Source organism: Astyanax mexicanus, chromosome 25, assembly GCF_023375975.1.
Source record: "Astyanax mexicanus isolate ESR-SI-001 chromosome 25, AstMex3_surface, whole genome shotgun sequence".
NCBI lineage: Eukaryota > Metazoa > Chordata > Actinopteri > Characiformes > Acestrorhamphidae > Astyanax > Astyanax mexicanus.
In genome coordinates this window covers 5,848,901-5,873,672 of record NC_064432.1, presented here as the reverse complement: position 1 = coordinate 5,873,672, position 24,772 = coordinate 5,848,901, and the positions used below count along the sequence as shown (strand labels likewise).

General features: G+C 37.2%; 1 protein-coding gene across 2 annotated transcripts; it reads left to right on the top strand.

The window, feature by feature from the left end:
- The first annotated feature begins 785 nt into the window (after positions 1-785).
- Positions 786-22,831, top strand: rbpja (recombination signal binding protein for immunoglobulin kappa J region a). Of its 2 annotated transcripts, XR_007429532.1 has the most exons (12): positions 786-872; positions 3,793-3,831; positions 4,434-4,529; positions 4,866-5,031; positions 6,230-6,404; positions 6,512-6,649; positions 8,128-8,240; positions 12,158-12,298; positions 13,301-13,456; positions 14,080-14,183; positions 15,140-19,901; positions 20,018-22,831. XR_007429532.1 is itself a non-coding variant. In XM_007239678.4 (11 exons), exons 1-11 carry the CDS (start codon positions 853-855, stop codon positions 15,498-15,500), a joined length of 1,509 nt encoding a protein of 502 aa, XP_007239740.1. In that variant the 5' UTR covers positions 786-852; the 3' UTR covers positions 15,501-22,831. The 2 variants fall into 2 exon arrangements, 1 of the variants encoding a protein (XP_007239740.1); XM_007239678.4 differs by having other exon boundaries at positions 15,140-22,831.
- Positions 22,832-24,772: the final 1,941 nt, after the last annotated feature.

Below are 24,772 nucleotides of genomic sequence, written 5' to 3'. Positions count from 1 at the left end.
AAATACTTTTTAAAACATGGGAATGAGACCCTAATGCATGGCCACAACTTATTAAAGCATGGGAACCAGAACCCACGCATTAATCCACCCAGGATCTTGTTCCCACGCCTTAATTATCTCGTTCCCATGCATTAGGATCTTGTTCTCATGCCTTAATTATTTAATTCCCACGCATTAGGAGATTGTTATTGTCTAGTAGGCAGTAGGAAGAGAACAATATTTACAACAAAGTAGAATAATAAGATAAAATACATTTAGAAAAAAAAAATAAAAATAGAAATAAAAAAATTAAATAGAATAGAATAGGAATTCCCATGCTTTAATAAGTCTTGTTCCCACGCCTTAATTATCTTGTTCCCACCCCTAAATGATCTCGCTCCCACGCCTAAATTGACTCGTTCCCACGCCTTAATGATCTTGTTCATGTTATTTGTTATAAAATGATGTCACGTTAGAGGCTCCGCACATTATAGTACTGTAAATGAGAAGTTTTCCCACAAGAAAGAGATCCCTCAGGATCACCCCTCCTGCCCTTGCCTAAATTATCGCGTTCCCACGCCTTAATGATCTCGATTCAGTGCCTTAATGATCTCGCTCCCATGCCTTAATTAATCTCGTTCTCACGCAGATCTCGTTGCCACACCTTAATTATCTTGTTCTCGCGCACTAGGATCTCGTTCCCATGCTTTATTTATCTTGTTCCCACGCATCTAGGTTGTCTGCCCCTCTGTCTGTCTCCTGTTCTGTAGTAGTAGTAGTACCATAGACATATGAGCAGTACTTGCTGCTGCGTGTAACAGGAGGAGGGGGAAGTCTCGCGATAGTTGGACTTTATGAGCGACTTAATGGAAGATGGCGCCTGTTGTGACAGGGTAAGCGATGAATTTAACAGCGATGGAAAAGCCCTGAGTTAGGAGTTCGTGTTTAGACGGTCTGGTTTTGTTGGTGGGGCTTATTTCTGTCTGTCCGGGGCGAACCCGTCTCTCAGTGCTCCCCCCGGCCGGTGATATCAGCCCGGTCTGCGCGGGTTTAGCCCCTTTCTTTATTCAGTTAGCAGCAGCGCTAGCCAACTTTCAGCACTTATTTCACTAAAGTCGGAGAATTCCGCTAAAACCGGGGTTCAGACTGAGAAACAAAGAGTCGGTTTAGCGTTTACATGTTTTCTACTCGTTTAAAACAACAGGGAAAGCGTTAAAATACGTTTAGTTTAAGGCGTTCAGCTCAGTGTCAATAGAAAAAAGTCGTTAGCGCGGTGGCTAACCTAGCTAAGCTAACTGTTAGATGCTAAGCTAACTAGCTTGCTTAGATACTTAACGTTATTTAGCTTAGCTTAGCCTGGCTAGCGTTAACTGTACACTGAAAGTTAGCTAACTAACACAGCTACCCAACTTAGTAACAGTCAAACTTTTATTCAACAGCTTTTAACTAGTTTAAAACTGAACAAACAACAACTAAAGCCACACAAAACATTCACAAAGTTAAAGCTACAGTATGTAGATTAATAAATAGCGTAATAATCCTACAGGTAGCTTATCGGTGTTTAATAGGGACTCGCTAAATATAACTATAATACACAGAATTATTCGTTTCAAAGTGGCAAAAAGTGCTTTTAATTAAGTTAAAAAAGACCGAATTATTTATAACTACCACACAATGAACCATTTATTCATTTATAAGTAATGTTGTGTTTGTTAGTTTGTTTGCAAGAATGTTTAAAGTGTTCTTTGTTTAGTACTTTTATTAATATTTTTTTAATTTGTACTTTATAGTGACAAAACTAGGATTAATTCATTAAAATGTAGTTTTCTTCAAAAGGGTGTAACTGATTTGTTATGCTGTTCTATTATTATTATTATTGTTATTATTATTATTATTATTATTATTATTATTATTATTGACTGCTTCCTTACGCTATTATTATTATTATTATTATTATCTCAGCGGCATTTAACAGTACTTTAACGTTATCAACTTATTGTGCAATAAATATTAATATTTTTTAAATTTGTACTTTATAGTGACAAAACTAGGATTCATTCATTAAAATGTAGTTTTCCTCAAAATATAATAATAAATTATTATTATTATTATTATGTCAGCGGCATTTAACGGTCCTTTCACGTTGTCAACTTATTGTGCAATAAATGGACATCATTGTTGTATTGTCTGCTAAGATTAAGATGTTAAAAATGATAACTGTCCAGCAAATACGATGATACGATAATCACGTTATCGACTTAACGTACAACGAATGCACATGACAATACAATTCATTAACGTTTGATAGTAGTGATATCGTCCATTGTATGTATTTGTATGTATGTTCACATATATATCACAGTTTGTGAAGTTCACAGTATGTGAACAGTATTTTAGCCAATCATTCAACTCTTCACCATTGCATCAGTAATAATAATAATAATAATTGAGACTCCATACATCTCCTTCAGTGTTACAGCCAATGAAAACTGAAAAGTCAATGTCTCAGAAAGTTTTAATATTATATAAGACCAAATGGTACTTTTTTTTGGCAGTGTGCCAAGTCCTGCTGGAAAATGAAATCCGCACTTCCATAAAAGTTGTCAGTAGCAGAGGGAAGCATGAAGTGCTGTAAGATTTTGTGGGAAAACAAAACTGCACTGACTTTAGACTTGATAATAAAACACAGTGGATCAACACCAGCAGATGACAGACATGTTTGTTGAAATGTTCTACATAGACCTATCACAACAACTATTTATTTTTATTAGAATATATGTTGTCCTAGAAATAAATACAACCGTGTTATTGTTATTTGTACACTACTGCAGTGTACTCTGTGTGCCGTTATCAGTGCTGTCAGACTGTTTAATATTATCGTAAGTCTTGAGACTTATTGGCTAGAGCAAATAGTGACGTGAACAATGTCACCAACCAATAGGAGAGCTACAGGAAGCTGCAAGGCAAGCGCGGGAAAGTTCTGTTCACTCAACCAGGGTTGTGTCCACTAGGGGTGGGCAATAATATATCGTATACAATATATCGTAACACAGAAATATCATGATATTAAAAATCCATATCGTGATAATAGAGATGTTCTGTCTTAAAAGTAGTCTATTATTTACTGTGAAGCTTTAGGTGTATTTATTGTATAATTGTTTTAGTTTGCATTATTCTGCAATATGTTTTGCTGCATTATATTATTTTATGCTTATATTATTTATTTTGCCACATTATGATTATGCTGTTATACTATTATACTATATTCCTGAAATTAATTCATTATTTTTCTGTTTTCCTATATCGCCAAGTATATCGTTATTGCAAAAATACCCTGAAATATCGTGACATTATTTTAGAGCCATATCGCCCACCCCTAGTGTTCACATTCAGCTGCCTTGTCTTTTTCTTTTTGGCAGTTTTTTCCTGAACAAATAAGTACAAACCCAAAGGCAACTGTGGCCAAAATATGCTTCTGTTTCTGCTCCACTGTTAAACAGCTTCTCTTCCTGATAAAATCCACCAGAAGCATGATGGGAAATAATCTCAGAAAGAATCTAGTTGCAGTCTTGCAAATAGTAACTCTGCAAGATCCCTAGTCTTTGCAAAATCTTAGCTTATGACTAAAAAGTATCAGACTTTAGTCTATTAAAAGTCTTTTTAGAGTCTTTTTGGAAATGTCTAGTGTATTTTTAGCATAAGCCAATAAGATAATAATAATGTAGTTATTGTAGCGATGCTAATTTCAACTTTTCTTTTTTCCAACTTGAACAATATTTAAGTCTTAAGCTGTATTTGTGCTTTTTTTCGCAGGAAATTTGGGGACCTTCCTCAGCCAAAGCGCCTCACCAGGTAAATATCCCCAACTTTTTGTTAATTATCGACTTTTTAAGGGTTAATAAAGGTTAAAAGATCAGCAACTTTACATACCAGATGTTGTTATTTATAATCTAATGTGTTTTCATGCTCTTAAAACTGATAGCACTGTTAGTTTTCAATGAAAATCACAGTATAAAGTAGTTTTGAAGCATTTGAATTGGTCCATTAATGAAATTATGTCACAAAGTAAATGATTTTTGATGTAGATGACTGTCAGTATGAGGCTAATATCAGCATGACCTTATACCTTAATACTGGATCTGACCCTGTAACCAATGAATTGTGTCCTGAAGGAAACCTTCAGTACTCACACTGTGATGCTGAGAAGCTCAGCGATTGCCTGGAATGACTTATGGAATGATTTATGGGAACGTTTTGGTGGAGATACCACAGATACCACCTGCAAAGCTCTGTAGATTGTTATTTTTTTAATGGCACAGGATTTTATTTTCATATTATTTATTTTTAGAGCTTTTATTGTCTATTGTAAGACTATTTATTTTGGATCTTAAATCCGAATTATGGGTAGGGATTCTAACTGTGTGAATCTGTTTTATCTGTCTGATTCTTTTTAGAGAGGCGATGCGTAACTACCTGAAGGAGCGAGGGGATCAGACGGTGCTTATACTGCATGCAAAAGTCGCACAGAAGTCATACGGCAACGAGAAAAGGTACAGAGCATACAGAATGAGCTTTTTCTCTGATTACAAGTTCTGCAACCTTAAGATCGTGTTCTGTTATAGTGTTTTCCTTTAGGTTTAACTGTAATATGTAGCATACTGCTGAATCAGATACTAAAGTACAGTTTAACAGGAGTAGTTAACAGGTAAAACCAGCTAATTGCACAGGGTTTTTTTTATTTTTTTTTATTTTCCAGCCATTTTTTTATGATAATTATTCTCTTCATATGGGCAGAATCTCGCATCATTTTTCACATAAGCAACATAAATGTATGTATTTCCTTCTACAGTGGAAATGTGCTGTAAGATTATCCGCTGTGTTTTCAGGTTCTTCTGCCCGCCGCCATGTGTGTACCTGATGGGCTGTGGCTGGAAGAAGAAGAAGGAGCAGATGGAGAGGGAGGGCTGCTCGGAGCAGGAAGCTCAACCTTGTGCCTTCATCGGAATCGGCAACAGCGAGCAAGAGATGCAGCAACTAAACCTGGAAGGGAAGGTAATTAGGAAACACTGACAATCTGGAGCATTTTACAGCAGTAAAAACAAAAAGGATCAAATATGGGTTATACTTATGTTATAACTCACTGAAATATGAGTTTGTGAGATTAGGCCTGGCCTGGTCTGTTCCAGTGCATCCCTAATACTCAGACATTTATTAAATGAATATACAGTGGGGGAAAATAAGTATTTGATTTTGCGGTTTGTAATTTTTACTGTAGCTACTCCAACTGTCAGAGGCAGAATCTAAAAGAAAATCCAGAAAATCTCATTTTATAATTTTTAAATAACTAATTTGCTACTAATTGCATAAAATAAATGTTTGATCACCTAAGAATCAACAAGAATTCTGGCTAAATTAGAAAATGGAAGAAATGCAGTATGACGATCGATCTTCCTCGGTCTGGGGCTCCATGCAAGATGCACTTAATGCTTTAACAATGATTCTGAGAAAGGTTAGGAATCGGCACAGAACTAAACAGTAGAACCTGGTCAATGACCTAAAGAGAGCTGGTAACACAGTCTCAAAGATTACCGTTAGTAGCACATTACACCGTCATGGATTAAAATCCTGCAGGACGGTCATGTGTTCAGATGAGACCGAATAAGAGATTTTGGGTGTTAATTCCACTAGCTTTGTTTGGATGGAAAAGAACGATGAATACAACACCCAGAACACCATCCCAACTGTGAAGCATGGGGGTGGAAGCATCGTACTTTTGGCATGTTTTTCTGCAAGGGGGACAGGATGACTGCACTGTATTGGAGGGAGGATGGATTGGGTCATGTATCAGGAGAGTTTGGTCGGCAACCTTCTTCCCTCATTAAGAGAATTGAGGATGGGTCGTGGCTGGGTCTTCCAGCATGACAATGACCCAAAACACACAGCCAGGGCAGCTAAGGGAGATACTCTGTAAAAAGCATTTAAAGGTAATGGAGTGTTCAAAAAATACAAGAAACGTCTGATTCTGTCTCTCACAGTTGAAATGTACCTATGGTAAAAAAAAAAATTCAGACCTGTCCATTCTTTGTGGTTGGAAAACTTGAAAAACAGAAGTATCAATACTTATTTTTCTCACTGTATATAAATAATGAACTTCAAATGTCAAATGATTATTAAACGCTATACGCTAAGTTATTTTATATACTTGTTTCATTCTTTCTAAGTCTTTTTTATTTGGTCTCTCCCTTTGCAGAACTTCTGCACAGCGAAAACGTTGTACATATCAGACTCTGATAAGAGGAAGCACTTCATGCTGTCTGTGAAGATGTTCTATGGGAACAGTGCAGAAATCGGTGTCTTCCTCAGCAAGCGCATAAAGGTCATCTCCAAACCCTCCAAGAAGAAGCAGTCCCTGAAGAACGCAGACCGTAAGTCCTCCAGCGACGCCCAAAGTGCCTGAACTGCCACTGAACTGTCTGCTCAATTGGGAAACATTTTAAAATGATTTAATAATCTCTTTCTCTCTCTCTCACAGTGTGTATAGCGTCAGGGACTAAAGTGGCTCTATTTAATCGGTTGCGCTCTCAGACGGTCAGTACGCGGTATCTCCACGTGGAGGGAGGAAACTTCCATGCCAGCTCACAGCAGTGGGGGGCTTTCTACATACACCTACGTAAGTAAAACACACACATACTAGTGCGTCTCAAAAAAAACTCGAACATCATTGAAAAGTGACTTTATTTCAGTACCATAGTTTTCACACTATGAGGTGCACAGGATTATAAGCCACATTTTATGCGACGCTAGTAATTAGTAGTAGGAACAGGGGTGTGGCCATGTTTTCCTTCTAAATTCAACAGGTCTCACCACCTGTAAAGCTAAACAAATCTGTAGTTTATTATTTATATTATTTATTTATTATTATTATTTATATAATTAATAATATATATAATATATTTTTTTTTGCTATTTGGGCTAATTGGCACCTGATTAGTGTAAAAAAAAAAAACAAAGAATTATCTTTTTACATCATGTAGTTTCTGCTAAAAATTATGTCCACATATAGTTTTAGTTTTATAAGTGCAGTGTGAGTGCAAAACAAAAATAGAAACAACAATTGTGCCCCTATGCAAATGAGCAATATGGCTAATTTTAAGTGCTAAATTTACTGTATTTACTGTTTATTAACATTTCTGAACAAATCAATGTAACCTCGCAAATGTAACGTGTTAAACTCTTCTGCCACCACTAGGTGACAGTAAAATGGCCTTGTAAGAGGACACCAGGCCCTTGTAGACCAAAATTAGTGTCGTGGTCTTGACAACTCAAAATGTGATGTCCACGCATGTGGACGCCAGGTCCTAGGAGGTTATTTGGGTGATTAAACAGCTTAGATCTACAGATTTTCACTAAAGCTTGAGCATTAGCATTAGCGGCTTACCGCTATACTCACCTTTGGGCAGCCAAAGAGCTAACTAGTGCTTAGCACGGTTAGAGGCTAATGCTAATGCTAAGGCTGCTCTAGCAGTGCTATCTGGGCCAATAATACAAAAAAAAAATCACTTCTGAACGGCGAAAGAGGTAGCGCTTCGCGCAGTTAGCAGCTAATGCTACTACTGCTAGAGAACTAAACTGGAACTCCTGTATAACGCTTCACTTCAGCTGAGCGGCTTTAGCTCTTCTTATCCTTATCCTGACTGGTTACATTTTTACATAAGACGCAGCGGATTATAAGGCACGTTGGCGATTTTTGGGAAAATTAACAGATTTTAAGTACACCTTATAGTTCGAAAACTATGGTAATTCTGTTGAAAATGTAAAACTCATATATTATATAGATGCATTACAAACAAAGTGATCTCTTTTAAGTGCTTATTTCCTGTTATTGTTGTTGATTATGGTTTATAGCCAATAAAAAAAAAGAACAAAAATCATTGTCTCAGAAAATTCAGCATGCCAAATCCTGCTGGAAAATGAAATCCGCATCTCCATAAAAGTTGTCAGCAGAGGAGTGCTGTAAGATCAGAACAAGAGTGGAGCCCTGTTCCCCTATATGATCCACACTTTCACTGGGGGAGCAGCAGATGTACCACAGACTATATGTATGTTATTTATCTGTTCCCTTATTTCTTTCTCTTTCTGTCTCTGTAGTGGACGATGAGGAATCTGAGGGTGAGGAGTTTACTGTCAGAGACGGCTACATCCACTATGGTCAGACCGTCAAACTGGTGTGTTCAGTCACAGGCATGGCACTTCCACGACTGGTGAGAACTCTCATACACTCACATTTAAAGGAGGGCTAGTGTTGGTTTTTAACCATAATATAACTCCTTAGATCAGTGTTCTTCAAAACTGGTCCTGATGCCTTCCTGAAAGTAGAAGAAGAGAAATCAGTTAAAAAAAAAATAGACAAAATATTATGCTTAGTCATTCACTCTTTGCAGCAATAATTGCTACTAATTGTTTCCAGTAACTGTTAATCAGTCCATTTATAGTGGATTCCTCTGTATAGATCAATTTCAGCTCTGGGATGATTGTGGTTATTACAACATTTCCATTGGATTAAGGTCAGGACATGGCCACTCAGGATTTGACCACTCCAAAACATTTAACATTTAAAGTGTGCTTAGGGTCATCATCGTCTTGCTGCATGACCCAACTTCTCATGAGATTCAGTTCATGGACAGATTCCCTGAAATTTCCCCACAAAATTCTCAGATATAATTCAGAATTCAGAGAACAGCACCGCAATAGAAGCAGATATAGCTCGCTAGCTAACGCTAGCCTGTTAGCATAACAAGCCAACACACTGGAGTGACAGTAGCTCAGCTCTGTGGAGTCGAACACTCGTCGCTCTCTGTCCTGTCTTGAGAAACATTATGTGAAAGGAGAACAGCACTTTATCTGAGGAGCTCCTGCTGTTGTTCCTCACTGCATGAGTGTTTCACTCAGAAAAGAGAGGAATAGAATTGCGCTATTGATCCACAGCTCAGAGAAAAGAGCCTAGAATCAGTCCTTAGTACATGTCATTTATCATTTATTCAGCACAAGTGATATAAAACTCTAAAACTCTGGATACGAGGTGCAAAAAAGCTTTAACTATAGTCATTTTAAATATTTTAACACTGTAGCTTGAAGGATCATTTTAATGCACTGAACTAAATGTATTTGTTAACTGAAGAATGAAGGGAGTTAAGGTTGATTTTAATACTGTAATACCTCAAAAATAACATATTGTAAATTAATATTAAACTTGTGTCTAAGCTGTGCAGTAGAGCTTTTGAGAAATATCTCTTTTGAATACTTACGTTTTGAGTATTTTAAGTCCATTTATAGTGCACTTAGGGCTGAACGATTAATCGTTTTTTAATCGAAATCGCGATTTGAATGGACGCGATTTTTCAATCGCAGGAGCTGCGATTTGAATTAGCCAATAGCCTGCAAGTGTTTCCAACTTATGTGGTTAAAAGCGCCTGTTCTGTGTCTGAGAGGCTTGTGTGTGTGTGTGAGCACACCGCCTGCTCTTCTCCGATTGGCCTGATGCAGCAGGGGCTGGATTCATTTGAATATTTTTTTCACTGGAGGGCGGGGCTGCGTTCAACGCAACGAAGCCAGCATGCACTGCCGCTCTCTCCATTGCAGCTACATCAGGGTGAATTAAATTTAAAGTGGCGCTTGGACATGAGTGGAAGACTTGGATAAAATAATTTAAAGCCAGGCGGACACTGTGCAATTGTTTAAATGCGTTGTAGAGTTCAGATTGTCTGCGAACCCGAACCTGACTTGATGCCCGAACTCGCGCCGGGTCAGCAGAGAATTCCCTCCGCTTTCCTTTGCGCTCTGTCAGATGGTGCTCCAGAAAATGGTCTGTGAGGTAGATCTGTTTTAATACAACAAATCACACTATGATCTTTATGATGTACCACAAGTTACACTGTTATAATCACACAGTGCTGCACGCGTGTCAGCAGCTGCAGCTCTGCCTGTTTAAAGCTCCGCGCGTGGGTTAATCGGTTTGCGCCGCACACATCGCCGGGGTGACGACGCGTCTTTTTGGGGCAGAAATAATATTTCTTTATTTTATTTCTGCTATTGCGTGCCGTTTTTCGTTTATATCTTTTGGAATTCGTTATATTGTAATTTTATTAGTATTTGGGGATTATTAAATAAAATATAAAAGTAATATATAAACAGTATAAATAAATATCAGTTTGTACCAGTGTTGGGAGTAACGGCGTTAAAACAGCTTCTGGCCGCTGTGCCTGTGGTTTGGCGTGGTGAAGTGAGGCACAATTGTGACGATTTGCTGCTCTAATCAATTCAGTGATTGCCGTGGACAAGCCAAGTTCCGAATTAAGGACGTTAAGCTCTTTTTAGCTGCTCCGATGTTTGTGGTGCTGCTGCTTTCTCTTTTAGAGCTTAGATTTTCTGCCCGAACCTGACCTGACCCGAGGACCGACCCGAAATCGGGCTCCTATTTTTATTTTATATAAAGCTTTGGTGTGCTAATCATAATGTTGCTAAGTAACCAATTATTATTGTTCACTAAAGCGAACGAAATAGCGAAAACTGAAAGTGAAAAACATTTGTGTTAACTGAATCTAATAAAAACGGCAATTAAAAGAAAATAACATAACTATCTCGAACTGTATTTTGTGTTTATAAAACTAACTACAACTAACTGAAATTACTGATAGAATACCCTCATTTTCGTGTTAAATTAATTTAAAAGCGCTGTTGTACAGCGGAGTTGTACAGCGGGCGGTGTTGTGCCGAGCGCGTGGCACCTGGTCCGTGGCGTTAGTTCTTGTGTAAAGCGCTCGCGCTAGCCGCAAAATACGACAGAAAACACTGAGAAACTGCAGAACTATCTATGGGATTACAATATGAGCGCCAGGCAGATGAAAGAGAAACAGCAGATACAGCGTGAGAATATTTACCTGTGAGTAGTAACTCACACCAGAAATCTCTCTCTCTCTTTCTTTCTCTCTTGCAAAACGTGCACGTTTTGGGCCTGATCTAAGCTCTATTCTCTTTTGGCAAGGCTGTTGTTATATTAATACCATTTTAACGGTCATTAGATTGTTGTTTTTGTCCATTATTTTTTTTGTTTATATATACATATTTCCTTTGAGGGTGGCTTGGTATGTTTAATTTCATCCCCAGACGCGTTTTTCCGTTTTTTCCGTTTTTTTCAGTATTACAAGTTTTAGTAATTTTCTTTGGTTGTGTGGAGAATTTCGTTTTATTTTTTTTAAATTCGTTAGATTATATTTTTGTCAACATTTTGGGTTTATTTTCGTTTGTTATTTTTCTAATAGTAAATGTATAATTGATTTCCTTTTTTGATGGGCGAATATTAAAAAGTAACGCGATTAGTTACTTTTACTGGTAACTAATTACTTTTATAGTGGAGTAACTCTGTTAGTAACTCAGTTACTTTTTTGGAGAAGTAATGAATAACTATAACTAATTACTTTTTCAAAGTAACGTGCCCAACACTGGTAGCTACCAGTATGAAGCTAACAGCTAAAAACTGATTTACTTTTAAGTTCATTTATTTGTAAAAATGCATCTCAAAACTCAAAGAGTTTAGGATAAAACCGATATTTTGCTTTTTTTTTAGCTTTTCTGCTAAGGCATTACTGTCCACAGCGGACCAGTCAGTTACTGATGTTGCAGTTATACCTTTTGTGCATGCAAGCATTAATGATGCTACTTTTGCATTTAATGTGCAAAAAAACTGATTTACTTTTAAGTTAATTTATATTGTAAAAATGCATCTCAAAACTCAGACTTTACAGTTACTGATGTTGCAGTTAAACCTTGTTATTTATTTTGTTGTTACTTGCAATTTAAAAATAAAACTGAAAACTGCATTTAATCTGAGATACCTGTGAATATTTTATGTGGAAGAAGTTTATAAATTTATTTGATAGGTATGGTAACCACTAATACAGGTTTAGGTTTTTGATGGATTAAAAATAATCGCAATTTAAATCGCAATCGCAATATTCTGTGGAAAAATCGCAATTAGATATTTTGCCCAAATCGTGCAGCCCTAAGTGCACTAGCCCAAACCATGATACTACTGAGACTACCGAGTCTATACTACTAATATTTGCTGTGTTATATATTATTATGTGTCTGATAAAAGCTGGTGTGTGTTTTTTGTGTTTAGGTAATTCGTAAGGTGGATAAGCAGACGGCGCTGATGGACGCTGATGATCCTGTATCTCAGCTGCACAAGTGTGCGTTCTACCTGAAGGACACGGAGCGCATGTACCTGTGTTTGTCTCAGGAACGCATCATCCAGTTTCAGGTGAATTTTTGACTTAAAATAGCAGTTTCGGAATCTTGTTGATGGTACACTGAGTGTTTTTACTTTTTACTTACTTACTTTACTATTATAGAGAGTTTGGCGTCTCTGCTATTGCACTATGGAACTTTGGTGGAACTGCACTGTTTAGTGTTGCTGCTCCTGGATCTTTTGGCTTGTCCAAAAATGCATGTGTACAGCTTTCCATAAGGGGGCACTTAAAAGTGATCTGTATTTGTGGCATTAGTGTACAAAGTTTATCCAACAAAAAATATATTTACAGTATTTTTCAAACTATAAGGCACATTTAAAATCTTTAGTGGGCCTTATGTGTGAATTCTACCAGTCAGGTATTAAGGAGCAGTAAAGCCACTCTGCTGAAGTACAGTTTTATACAGGAGTTTCAGTTTAGTTCTCCAGCACCGGGGCTGGAATAGGAGTAGTATTAGCATTAGCCACTAACTGTGCTAAGCGCAAGCTGTTTCACCATTCCGAGGTGAGTATATCGGGCTGTAGCCTGCTGCTGAGCGTGGCTAGCACTGCTGGAGCAGCATGAGCATTAGCTGCTACCGTGCTAAGCGCTAGCTATTTCGCCATTCATGTTTACTGTGTTAAAATAAGCTACATGGGACGAACAGCTAGCCCGATATCGCCCTGGCTTATGGGAACACTCGTGGTTCCTCAGTTTAGCGCTGTCGGGCGGCATTTACTAGCGCTAACTGTGGCTAGAGGTTAGCCGCTAAATGCTAACGCTCTCGCTAATGCGAGACCTGCTGAATTAGAAGAAAAACATGGCGACACCCCTGTTCCTTACTAGTGTCACATAATGCACTTTATAATCCAGTGCACCTTATCTATAAAAATAGAGCAGAAAATAGACGTTCATTTATAGTATAATTTAGTATATAATATATATAATTTTAGAACATTTCTCACATTATGCAGCTTTAACTGTGTGTTATTTGTTTTTTTTTTTGTTGTTTTGTGTAACTAAAACACCCACAGGCCACTCCCTGCCCCAAAGAGACGAACAAAGAGATGATTAACGATGGAGCGTCGTGGACCATCATCAGCACAGATAAAGCAGAATACACTTTCTATGAGGGGATGGGCCCGGTCACACTACCCGTCACACCTGTACCTGTCGTAGAAAGCCTACAGGTAATAGGGTCTTTGAACAGTGACTGCTTTAGTGCATTTTGTGTATGCTCAGTGTTGTTTATATTGTAGATCATTATGATGAGGCAGAAGCCGTGCCATTTACTCACAATAATCACGGGCAGTAAAACGAAGGAAACAAAATGAAACAAGGTTTACACCACTGAATAAATTATGTTTATTAAAATTATATAGTTATGTATTGTTTTGAACATTGTCACTGGAGGCATCTTGGAGTAAACAGCAATATGACCTAAAATAAAGTTTTTTTTTGTTTGTTTTTTTTTGGGGCATCAGATCACTGAGCTGTTCGGCTAGCTGTCACATTCATTGTTTTTTATCCTATAATTTTACAAATATTTCCCCATCCGTTCTTGTGTGGTGAAGCTTGGTTTATTAGATGTCATTTTTTTGTTTCTTTAGATCTTCTTTTTTTGAATATGAAATATTTGGTAATTAGGAATCAGAATCACAATAATGACTTACTAAGGTTTGTGGTTTGTGTCTTATTGTATAAACTGTATATATATCATATTATTGATTGACTGCTTTGGTTTTAATGGTACAGTCCGAACAGTAATTCATGGTGTGTGTTTGTGTGTGTGTTTGTGCTGTTTGATCTGTAGCTGAACGGTGGGGGGGATGTGGCCATGCTGGAGCTGACTGGACAGAACTTCACTCCTAACCTCAGAGTGTGGTTTGGAGACGTTGAGGCAGACACCATGTACAGGTCAGCCAATCACACTGCTCTTTTCTTCCAAGATGAAAATGCCAGGATTTATGGAGCTGGAATTGTGAAAGAGTGCAGAGTTCAGGAAGCATGAGATCATCATTTTCACACATGGATTTGTTAGGGGTGTCACGATTCTCTAAATCCTCGATTCGATTTTATTTCCAATTTTAGGGTCACGATTCGATTCTCGATTTTTTTTTTTTTTGTTACAGCAGAGAGGTCTATGCCAGTTTTAGATTAGTCTATGGTCAGTCATTGGTTTGATTAATCAAATTTACAATATCTTATTTCAAAAGGTGGGCTTGATATAAGTGATACAAGTGATCTGTAATACACCACATTAGGCACTAATGGTCAAATTTAAAAAAATGTATTAAGAGATAAATGTAATGCCATCTAGTGGCTTTTTTTGGAAGCAGCAATGTGCAACATAAAATAAATAATGAAAAAATACAGGAACAGTCATGTACAAAATAATAGAACTATTAGAGCCTTAACAAACTGAACTCTATCCTACTATAACAGTTAAACATGAAAAATAAGACTTTAAGACTTTTTCTTTAATAAAGATATATTATTAACTTTATCTGAGAGAAAGATGCTCCTTAAGGTACCAAAACTATTATCATATTTGAGGCTAGACAAAACAACTGTTATTTTTATATTTTCAAATTTTTCTTTAGGAAGATGAGAATGTCCACATTCTCTGGAGAAAGAGCTGCTTTTTGAGCTACAGTGTGCTGCGCCACTTGCGCAATATTTTGATGAAATATTGAAATCGTGACACCCCTAGTGAATATAAATAAGGAACTTTTTGTTTCTATTTAAATCCTTTGTACATTGTGTGTTTTATTTCATATTTAAACTTCAAAATTAAATTATGAACACAGAATTATTGTCATGTACTGTAAAAATGTGTGTTTGTTGTGTGTGTGTGTATATGTTATGTGTAGGTGTGGAGAAAGCGTCCTGTGTGTGGTTCCTGACATCTCAGCGTTCCGTGAGGGATGGCGTTGGGTCCGGCAGCCGGTGCAGGTTCCGGTGACTCTGGTGCGAAACGACGGTATCATCTACTCCACTGCGCTCACCTTCACATACACGCCTGAGCCAGGGCCCCGCCCACACTGCAGCGCCGCTGGGGTCATCCTGAGGGGCAGCAGCACCTCCTCCTCCATCTCGCCGTCATCATCCTCTTCTTCCTCCTCGTCTTCGTTGTCGTTGTCTTCATCTTCAGCGTCCAGCCTCCTCGGCTACCAGGCGGCCGGAGGGGTGTCTTCATCGTCTTCTTCCTCCTCGGCCATGTCCGTGTCCTAACCTGGGGATCGCTTTTGTGTAAGAGAGAGAGAGAAACATAACGTTTCTGACTCTCTGGATAAAAACTGGTAAACTCGTAGGAAAGAACAGCAGTGCGGAAAACGAGAAGAGAAACAACGAAACAGAAAAAAAACAAAAACTACTCAAGACCAGAAACGGCTCTAAAATCTCTTCTTTGGTCTCCGACACCAGCAGAGCTCCTTCTGTACACCTTCAGCAGTCCAGCGGCCAAAAAAACGGAAACGCGACAGTCGAAAAACCCTGCGTAAGTATGGCCACGAGGGATTTAAAAACAAAAAAACAAAACAAAACAAAAAAAACGCCTTTGTTTAATTATTATTTTTTTTTGTATGAAAAGGGCTCGATGCACTGGTGCGCCAGGCATGGAAGAAAAGTTATCATAGTAATATAGTTTTCAAGGACCAAGGAATATTATTATTATTATTTTTATTGATATATAATTTTATAAGCTTTAGCTAAGGTACATTTTTCACCTTTTTTTGTTTTTGGTTTTATAACATATAGTAAACTTTTGTTACCAAATAGTTTTGTATATTTCTCGTGAGCAAAATTTTTTTGTGCTCAGAAGTAAAAAGTTCAGGCGATTTGTCTTTAAAACTAAAAAAAAAAAAAAAAAAAAAAAACGCTTGAACTTTATTTTTTTCGTCATAGCTGCCTTTTAATCCTTCTGGCAACTGCCTTAAAACTTCTGGACTTGTACCAGACTTTTTGTTTGTTTGTTCGTCTGTTTGTTTGTCTATTGTTTTTTTTTTCTTTTTTGTAATTCTGTTTGTCCTGTATATTTGTCTATTTTTTTCCTTAAACAAAAGTGTAACTGTGTGAGTTTTGTTCATGTTTTTGGGAGATGGTGGCTTTACTAGTTTGTCATATCAAGTCTTTAACACAAAAGCTTTAACTGACATCGATCTTGCCTAATGAGTGACCTTCTGATTGGTCACGAACTGCCACTATGACTCTGTCCAACGTTTTGCTCGTTTTACAGACTTGTCGACATTTCATCTTGCCAGTAGATCTCTGAAGTTGTACACTCATTCTGTAGCTGGAGTTAAACCCGTTTTAGAAATGATTCCATATTAGGAATGTTACTCTGAAAGTTCTTAAATCTTTAAACTCGCATAGAACGATTGATTGATCTTGCCTTAAACGCCACAAACAAGCTGGGAATCATTCAAAGTCTTTCTAAGGTCAGTTTTAGGCCATTAATTTTCCATTAATTCCCATTTTCCAACTTCCATTAGTACTCAAATAGCACTTGGTGCTTCACATCAGTGACACTGTGTGTCCTTGTTATGTAGTGTATTAAAAGTTGGCTTACTTTCATGTAGGGATGCATTGATATTTTTTTTTCTTTTTTCCCCAACTAAGTACAAATACATATTTTTTTTTTTGTATTCGCCAATACTGATACCGATACCTGCCTAGAATGAATCAGTCGGGAGCATTATCTAATGTTGCTAGTGGTTGTTGGTGTAAAGTAGTGCAAAGCAACAGTTAATTTGATATTTTTTTTTTTAAGTTTTGTTTTTTTTGGGACAGAGTCACATTTATATATTTAATCTAGGGGTGGGCGATATGGCCCTAAAATAATATCACAATATTTCATGATAACGATAACGTGATAACGATAGTCTTGCCGATATGACAAAACACTGAATTTTCTTTTTTATATTTTTCAAGAATGAAAATGATTTTTTATAATTGCGTACAATATGATATGGCACCCCCCTAACTGTGATATAAAAAAAAATACAAGAACTGAATTCGATCAGATTTGTAACAAAAGGCCATGATACTAATAAAACTAATAATGAACTTCATATATCTCCATATATCCAGGATTAAAGTATAATAAATGATACTGGGCAGATATAATCTGTCTCTGGTAGATATATAATGGGAAATAAAAACAGGGTGAATTTTTCTTTTGCTAAAAACAGTAAAAAAAAAAAAAATAATAATAATAATACAAATAAAAAGTAGTACCCTGATGTAATAATTAAGGGTGGGTGATATTGCACGATAATTCAGGGTATCTTATCGTTCACGTTATTTAAAAATGTTGGCGATATTATTGCGTACGATACGACACGGCACACCCCTCTGATATAAACTATTTTTTGCTGTTTCAAAGAAGCATATTTTAAATAATTTAGTTTTTAAATATTAGTTTTACTCTATAGTTTCGCTATTTTACAACCTGTGGATATTTTCTGTTGGATGTATGAAGTCTTTGACTTCAAGTTGGACCATTGTCCACTCCATGTTCAGTCATTTCAGTAATTCAGTTCAAAATTAGAACATTCTATAACACCAATTGGTATTTTTGGCAAAGTCCTGCTGGAAAATGAAATCCACATCTCCATAAACGTTATAATCAGCAGAGGGAAGAAGCATGAAGTGCTGTAAGATTTTGACTTTAGACTTGATAATAAAACACAGTGGATCAACACCAGCAGATGACAGACATGACTCTCCAAACAAACCATCACTGATTGGTGGAAACTTCACACTAGACCTCAAGCAGACTGTGTGTCTCTCCTCTGCACTTCCTCCAGACTCTGCTCCCTTGATTTACAAATAAAATATAAAATTTACTGATGATCAGTGATGGTTTGGAGAGACATGTCTGTCATCTGCTGGTGTTGAGCCACTGTGTTTTATTATCAAGTCTAAAGTCAAAATCTTACAGAACTTCATGCTTCCCTCTGCTGATGACAACTTTTATGGAAATAAAAACGGATTTCATTTTCCAGCAGGACTTGTCACACTGCCCACACTGCCAAAAGTACCAAATGGTCTTATATAATATTCCAATTTTCTAAAACTCTGAATTTGGGTTTTCATTGGCTGTAAGCCATAATCATCAACAATAAAAGCAATACACTTAGATCACTCTGTAATACATTACATTCATGTGGTATCATATCCCTTAGGTTTTTTTATTTATATATATTTAATTATGCTATAATGAGCTTGTAATGTCGTATTTCTAAGGATTCAGTGGTATTTAGAAGAAATGTGACCAATAAGACGAGACGCATAAAGTTTGAAACATATTTGAAGCTTGTATATTTAGTTTTACATGTATACAATATCTGCAGATGGTATTTTTTTTAATGACCTTAAATCCTTTCCTTATTTGGGCATGGCTCCACCTACAGAATGACAGTCAACTTCGCTATAGTATAAACAATGCCTGTAATGCACTTGAACTGATTTTCCTTCGCATAAGATTATCGTGGGTTTGTCAGAAGCGCATCACTTCCAGTCCTCTTTTTGCAACAGTAATGATGATGATGATCATTTGTATGATGCGATGTTTTTTGAGAACCTTTGTGTTGTAAGAAGGCTGCCTTATTCCAGTACGAAGCCGTGAAGCTGTAGAACATACCAGAATAGCCTGGTAATCGGTAGAGTATGATCTTCCATTAGCCTTGTAGATTCAGCCAAAGCACCAGACACCTGTTGTGACTGATTGAGTTTGATTGGAGGAAATTGTGTAAATTTAATATCCTTTTTCAAGTTTATATCAAGGTTGGCCCACACGTCAGTGGGTGGTCTCAGTGTTTAAGTTCCAAACTCTCCTCTAAATATTATTAATATCTAATATTCAGAACTTCTCTGCATAACTGAGATCAGCTCGTTCAGAGTCGGCCTCGTTGTAGTCCACCTGTCTGGCTGTTCTGTTATGCCAGGTTCACACCACACGATTTTCACACTTGCTGAGCCATCGCTGACTGATCACCAACCAGTCGCAGATGCTTGGCAGATATTTGCCATGCTAGATATCTGACCCAGTCGGTGACTGGGAGCAGCTACCCACAGTCAGTGGAATCACAGAGAAAGAAAGAACCGCGGGTCCAAAATACATCTCCTGCATTACTAGAGCAAAACATTTTATGAAGAGTCTCACCACTTTCTGTCCCCCTGTTATATCATGAATTGACTGTTAAACTCTAGAGGGAGCCCAAGAGTGAGTCCTCTATGAATGGGGGGAAATGGAGCTAAAAACGAAAAACCATTTGGTGTGAAAGTCTCAACAACTGAAGGACTCGCGATTACAGAACAACCAGTTGTGTAGTGTAAACAGCACAAGGACTGATGCTCAAAAAGTTGTGTAGTGTGAACCTGGCATTAGTAAAACAGGCCTAGATGGCTGCAAATGGCAACCTTGAACTACGACTACCATAGAAAGGGGATTCTGTCTCTGATGTTAAATAGAAACACTACACTTTTATTGTCTAATTAACTCAAATTCCCCATTGATCATTCAACCCAGATTCAGTCGATCATTTTAGATGTTTGGTATCATGATGCTCTACTTTACAACAGTAGGTGCTAGGCTACAAGCTGAATTATAAGGTGTAGCCACTTCAGGATGTGGTCTGAGATGCATTTAAAACAGATACAAATCCGAACACACAAACCTCTTTAGGAGTTGGTCTGAGACTAATTTAAAACAGATACAAATCTGATCACTTAAACCACTTCAGAAGGTGGTCTGAGACGCATTTAAAACCAATGCAAATCTGATCACACAAACCTTTTTAGGAGTTGGTCTCAGACTAATTTAAAACAGATACAAATCCGAACATTCAAACCACTTAAAAAAAAAGGTGGTCTAAGACGCATTTAAGACCGCAACAAATCCAAACACTCAGACCACTTCAAAAAAAGGTGGTCTGAGACGCATTTAAGACCGATACAAATCCGAACGCTCAGACCACTTAAAAAAAAAAAGGTGGTCTGAGATTCATTTAAAACCAATACAAATCTGAACACTCAAACCACTTCATAAAAAGATGGTCTGTGATTCATTTAAAACCGATACAAATCTGAACACTCAGACCTCTTTATAAAGTTGTCTGAGATCCATTTAAAAACAGATAAAACCAAACATTTATAGTTTTTTAGAAGGTGGTCTGAGCTGCATTTAAGACAGATACAAATCCAAACACTCAGACCTCTTCATAAAAAGCTGGTCTAAGACAGATTTAAAACCAATACAAATCCTTGAAGATCTGAAGGAGTTTTGAGAAACTGGTGAAGGTCTCAGTATAGTCTGTGTTTCTGTGTTTGTTAGTCGCGTTAGCCTAGCATCCCCCGTTGTTAAGTAAAGACGCACACTTGTCCGATTCCAAACAAGTGACAGATCAACTGAATGTGGGGTCAGAAATTAAATATAATGCTGTTTTTTATTTTTTGCCAAATTCTTTTTATTTTTACATGAGGAAAAAAATGAACTGCCAACAAGAGTAAAGTTGTATTAGGACTGAAACCAGTGTGAACAGGATGAGTTTGCTGTTAAACTGCTCATGAATACTGTTTGATTGAACCCAGTGCCTGCTTTCTTTCTACTTAACTTTTATTTCCTCACAGTTTTTTGTACTTTTCTGCCTTTTGTTTGGTTTGTACTTTTTGGAACCAAGTGCTTTTGCATCGTCCTGTTGTTTTTTGTTTTCCTTTAATGAGAACGGACACTTTGATGAAATAATGTGCTCTTAATTCGTTTCTTTGTCAGCTGGTTTTGGGTTTAATTAGTCTAATCTTGCTGTACCTGTACAGAATCTGTTTAAATGCTTCCAGTATTGGTGCGTTTCCACTGGGTGGTCGGGCGAAGAATCCATGACCTCTTGTTCTGCTGACGATCTCGACATTTCCACTGCCAAACAACTTGTACTCAATCATCCGTGTTAGTTGTAGTGCCTTTGCTACATGTTGTTCACTGTTCTCCTCTTTCTGCCTGCCCTCTAGGGAACGCAGAATTAAAATGAACTGCTTAAATTGGTGTTTATTGATGTAAATCTGCCCTTATAGGCATTGCAGTGAGTTTCTGCTGCACAGTAGAATAGTTTGTACAATTCAATATTCGGTGAGCTACCAGCTTTTGTACTTGTTGGATGCGCTATGTTTTTTCCCCTAGTGAAAACTGAACTAGTCATGTTTTTTTGGCTGAAAGAATGGCTAGTACACCTGTATTCTACCAAATTTTGTTCTCCAGTGATTTTTGGAGATCTATACCCTTTTAAAAAGAGTTATTTGCCTTATTTTAACCTGGTTAAAATTATTTGTCTCAATGATTAAGATTAAGAACCTCTCAGTACTTTTTCACACCCTTTTTCTAGATAATTGCACAACTTTACTAAACGTTAAGTGGTAAAATAACTCCTCCTCCTTTAATCGGTAGCGTTTTGACATGGAAAGTAAACACAGGTGATCACCCAGGGTATGGAAATTGCTGGATTCAGGTTCATAGCCACGCCAAACTGCACTACCCAGTGGAAAATTGCCATAAGACAGGAGTCAGATATGCCTTTCAGCATCTGCAACTGAACACATGGTTTTCTCCAGTGGTTGAGGGATAATGTTGTGCTTCTGTATGGCTAACCTAAATTTCGGTGGTGTTGATCACTATGCAAAACCACCCGCTGTAAAGGAGAACAGTCTACAGTGATTCAAAACTTTAAACCCTAGGTTTGTTATTCAGAAAGAAACTATTGGGAATTATTAAATTAATTGTTCACCGTTTAGTTTTTAGCTTTTTAAAACTAGCTTTCTATTTAATCCACCACAAAACATTTTTGGAGCCCAAGCAAAAATTTAATCAGCTGTTTTAAATGGAAATACAGTGCAGCACACAACTTTAAAAATGTGTCTGTACTATGCTAGACCAATCAACGTGTATTTAACAACCTAAAAGTAATTTTAAAAGTAGTTTTACTTTTGCAATGAATTTACAAACTGTCAAGGAAGTAAATTCCTAGCAGTACCACTGTGGCCCACTAAAACATTTAACTAAAACATTAGTATGAGCTTATATACAGGGTATTAAAGGGGTTAAAAGTTAAAAAATAAAATAAAAATAGTAATTTATGTTTGGAAGATAAATAAAACTAAACTAAACGGATAATTTCTAGCAAATACCTTGTTAAAACACGAACTTTTCAATCCTACAGTGCTTCATAATTAATGTGTCAATTAAAATAAAATCTAATCTTATTTTCGCTAACTAAATTTAAAATCATTTACTTAGTTTTGTCAATGGAATTTTTAACACCAGAGCTACAATAGCTTTAATATTATGTACCTGATTAGAATTAAATTTTAACTGTACTTAACTGTATAAAAGGACAATTTTAGGAACTAAAATAGCGTCCAGAATTAAAGCCGTAACTACAAGCCAAGATGCTTACCTGAGATGTCACATATTACCATTCTGCTTTTTAACTGGCTGCCTAAATCACCATACTTTTACCTCAGAAATCTAATAAAGTTGATTACCGTATTTTTCGCATAGTAAGATGTGCGCACTTAAAATGTCCCAAAAAAAATCATCTTATAATCTGGTCCACTGAAGTACATCCGTTATACAGGAGTTTCGGTTTAGTTTTCCAGCACCGAGGCTGGAGCAGCATTAGCATTAGTCACTAACCCCGCTAAGCACTAGCACTCTTGTCGTTTAGAGTTGAGTATATTGGACTGTACCCTCCTCGTTTACTGTGTTAAAACAATCTACATGGGATGAACCGCTAGCTAATATCACCCTGGTTTACCGGAACACTCAGGGTTCCTCAGTGTAGCGCTATCGGGCGGCATTTACTAGCGCAAGTGCTAACCGTGGCTAACCGTCACTAATGCTAATGCTGCTGCACCCAACCTTAGTGGAAATCTGGAAATTTAAGCTTACTGTAGAAGACAGGAGAGAAATCTGTGTAGATTAACATCTAATGCTTGTTTAACTTTTAAAAGAATTAGTTTTCTATACTTAACTTAGCTTTACATAAATTACCCACCACCCTTTATAATCCGGTGCACCTCATCTATGAAAATAGACCAGAAAATAGATCATAGTTCATCGATAGTGTGCCTTATAGCTCGGACAAATACGGTATATGGTTTCTGATGTGCTGTTATCTCTAAAGGTGGACTTAAATATGAAGAGTTCATGAATTTAATCCAAGTGATTCACGCAAGTGCTTAGCATAATGCTAATTTGTGAGGGTGTGTTGTATTAGCAACGTAGCTCCAGCGTAAAGCTAAAGAAGAAGAATTCACACACTAAGCACTACACACTATGTCTGATCAGACTGTACGTTATTTATCTGGTTGGTGATAATTTGGAAAAGCAAGCTCAACAGTGTGCTAGCTAAATGTTTGCTAGCTAGCTGTGTGCTAGCTAGCTGTGCTAATCCCCCCCCTCAGTCACTGAAGGGAACTGTGTGTGTGTCCTAGTTGAAAATAACCCTTTGTGCCTGAATGAAAACTAAAACTGAGTAATATCAAATCACGATGACTCCACTGCTGTGTCAGACCAAAGTGGTGGCAAATCCATGTCTAGAAAGTAGAAATCCACTCCGGGATTATGGTCCAACTGCTCAGGCAGCTCTGCTGTGAAATCCTGGGGTGGATTTTGGATTTTTACTTTTTCTTTCAGAGGAATTTTAGGCAACAAGGAAGAAAATCATTGAGTTAAAGTTTTGCTTTTACTTTTTACTTTTTACAGTTCAAGTCTTTTGCAACAGCTAACCGTGGCAGTTGGAACAGATTACTGGGGTGGGTTCTCAATTTGATTTTCAGAATTGCCCAGTTGGTTAGAACAAACTCTTGGAATGGATGGATTTTTTTGTTTAACTTCCAAACCATTTTTATTTTAGTTTTAATGTGGTGTGGTGGATTTTTAATTCAGCTATCAGCCCAAGTAGTTGGAATAAAATACTGGGCTGGATTTTTTAATTTTTTTTATTTTGACTTTCTGAACATCGAAGGCAGTTGGAACAAAACCCTGGGGTAAAATTTACTTCAGCTTTTGCAACAGCAAATGTAATTGGAACAAATTACTGAGGTGTATTTTTAGTTCGATGTTCAGATGTGTCCATGTAGTTGGAACAAAATTCTTGGGTCAAGTTTGTAGAACATCTAAAAGTCTTAATTTTAGAACATCCAAGAATTTGGACAAAATTTAGGGATGGATTTTTAATTTGGCTTTCAAATGTGCCCATGCAGTTTTAATTCGACATTTAGGTCTGCCCACGCAATTGGAACAAAATTCTGAAGTGGACTTTTGCTTTCTGCACCTGGATTTGCCACCTCTGTTCAAGTCTAGAGGTCAACTTTGTGAAGGTCGAGAACTTTTCAAGGATGTTTTCAGTGTTATTTTATTACAGTCTTCCGGAGTGTTTCACCGAGGCCTTCGTTTGAGTCTGATGTTTTTTGAGTTGAATTTTTTAACTGTGCTAATCTGTCATTGCTAG

Coding starts and splice junctions, on each gene's coding strand:
- rbpja (XM_007239678.4), top strand. CDS start 853: ATGGCGCCTGTTGTGACAGG. Junction 4,530..4,865: donor TCATACGGCAACGAGAAAAG/GTACAGAGCATA, acceptor CTGTGTTTTCAG/GTTCTTCTGCCCGCCGCCAT. Junction 14,184..15,139: donor GAGGCAGACACCATGTACAG/GTCAGCCAATCA, acceptor TGTTATGTGTAG/GTGTGGAGAAAGCGTCCTGT.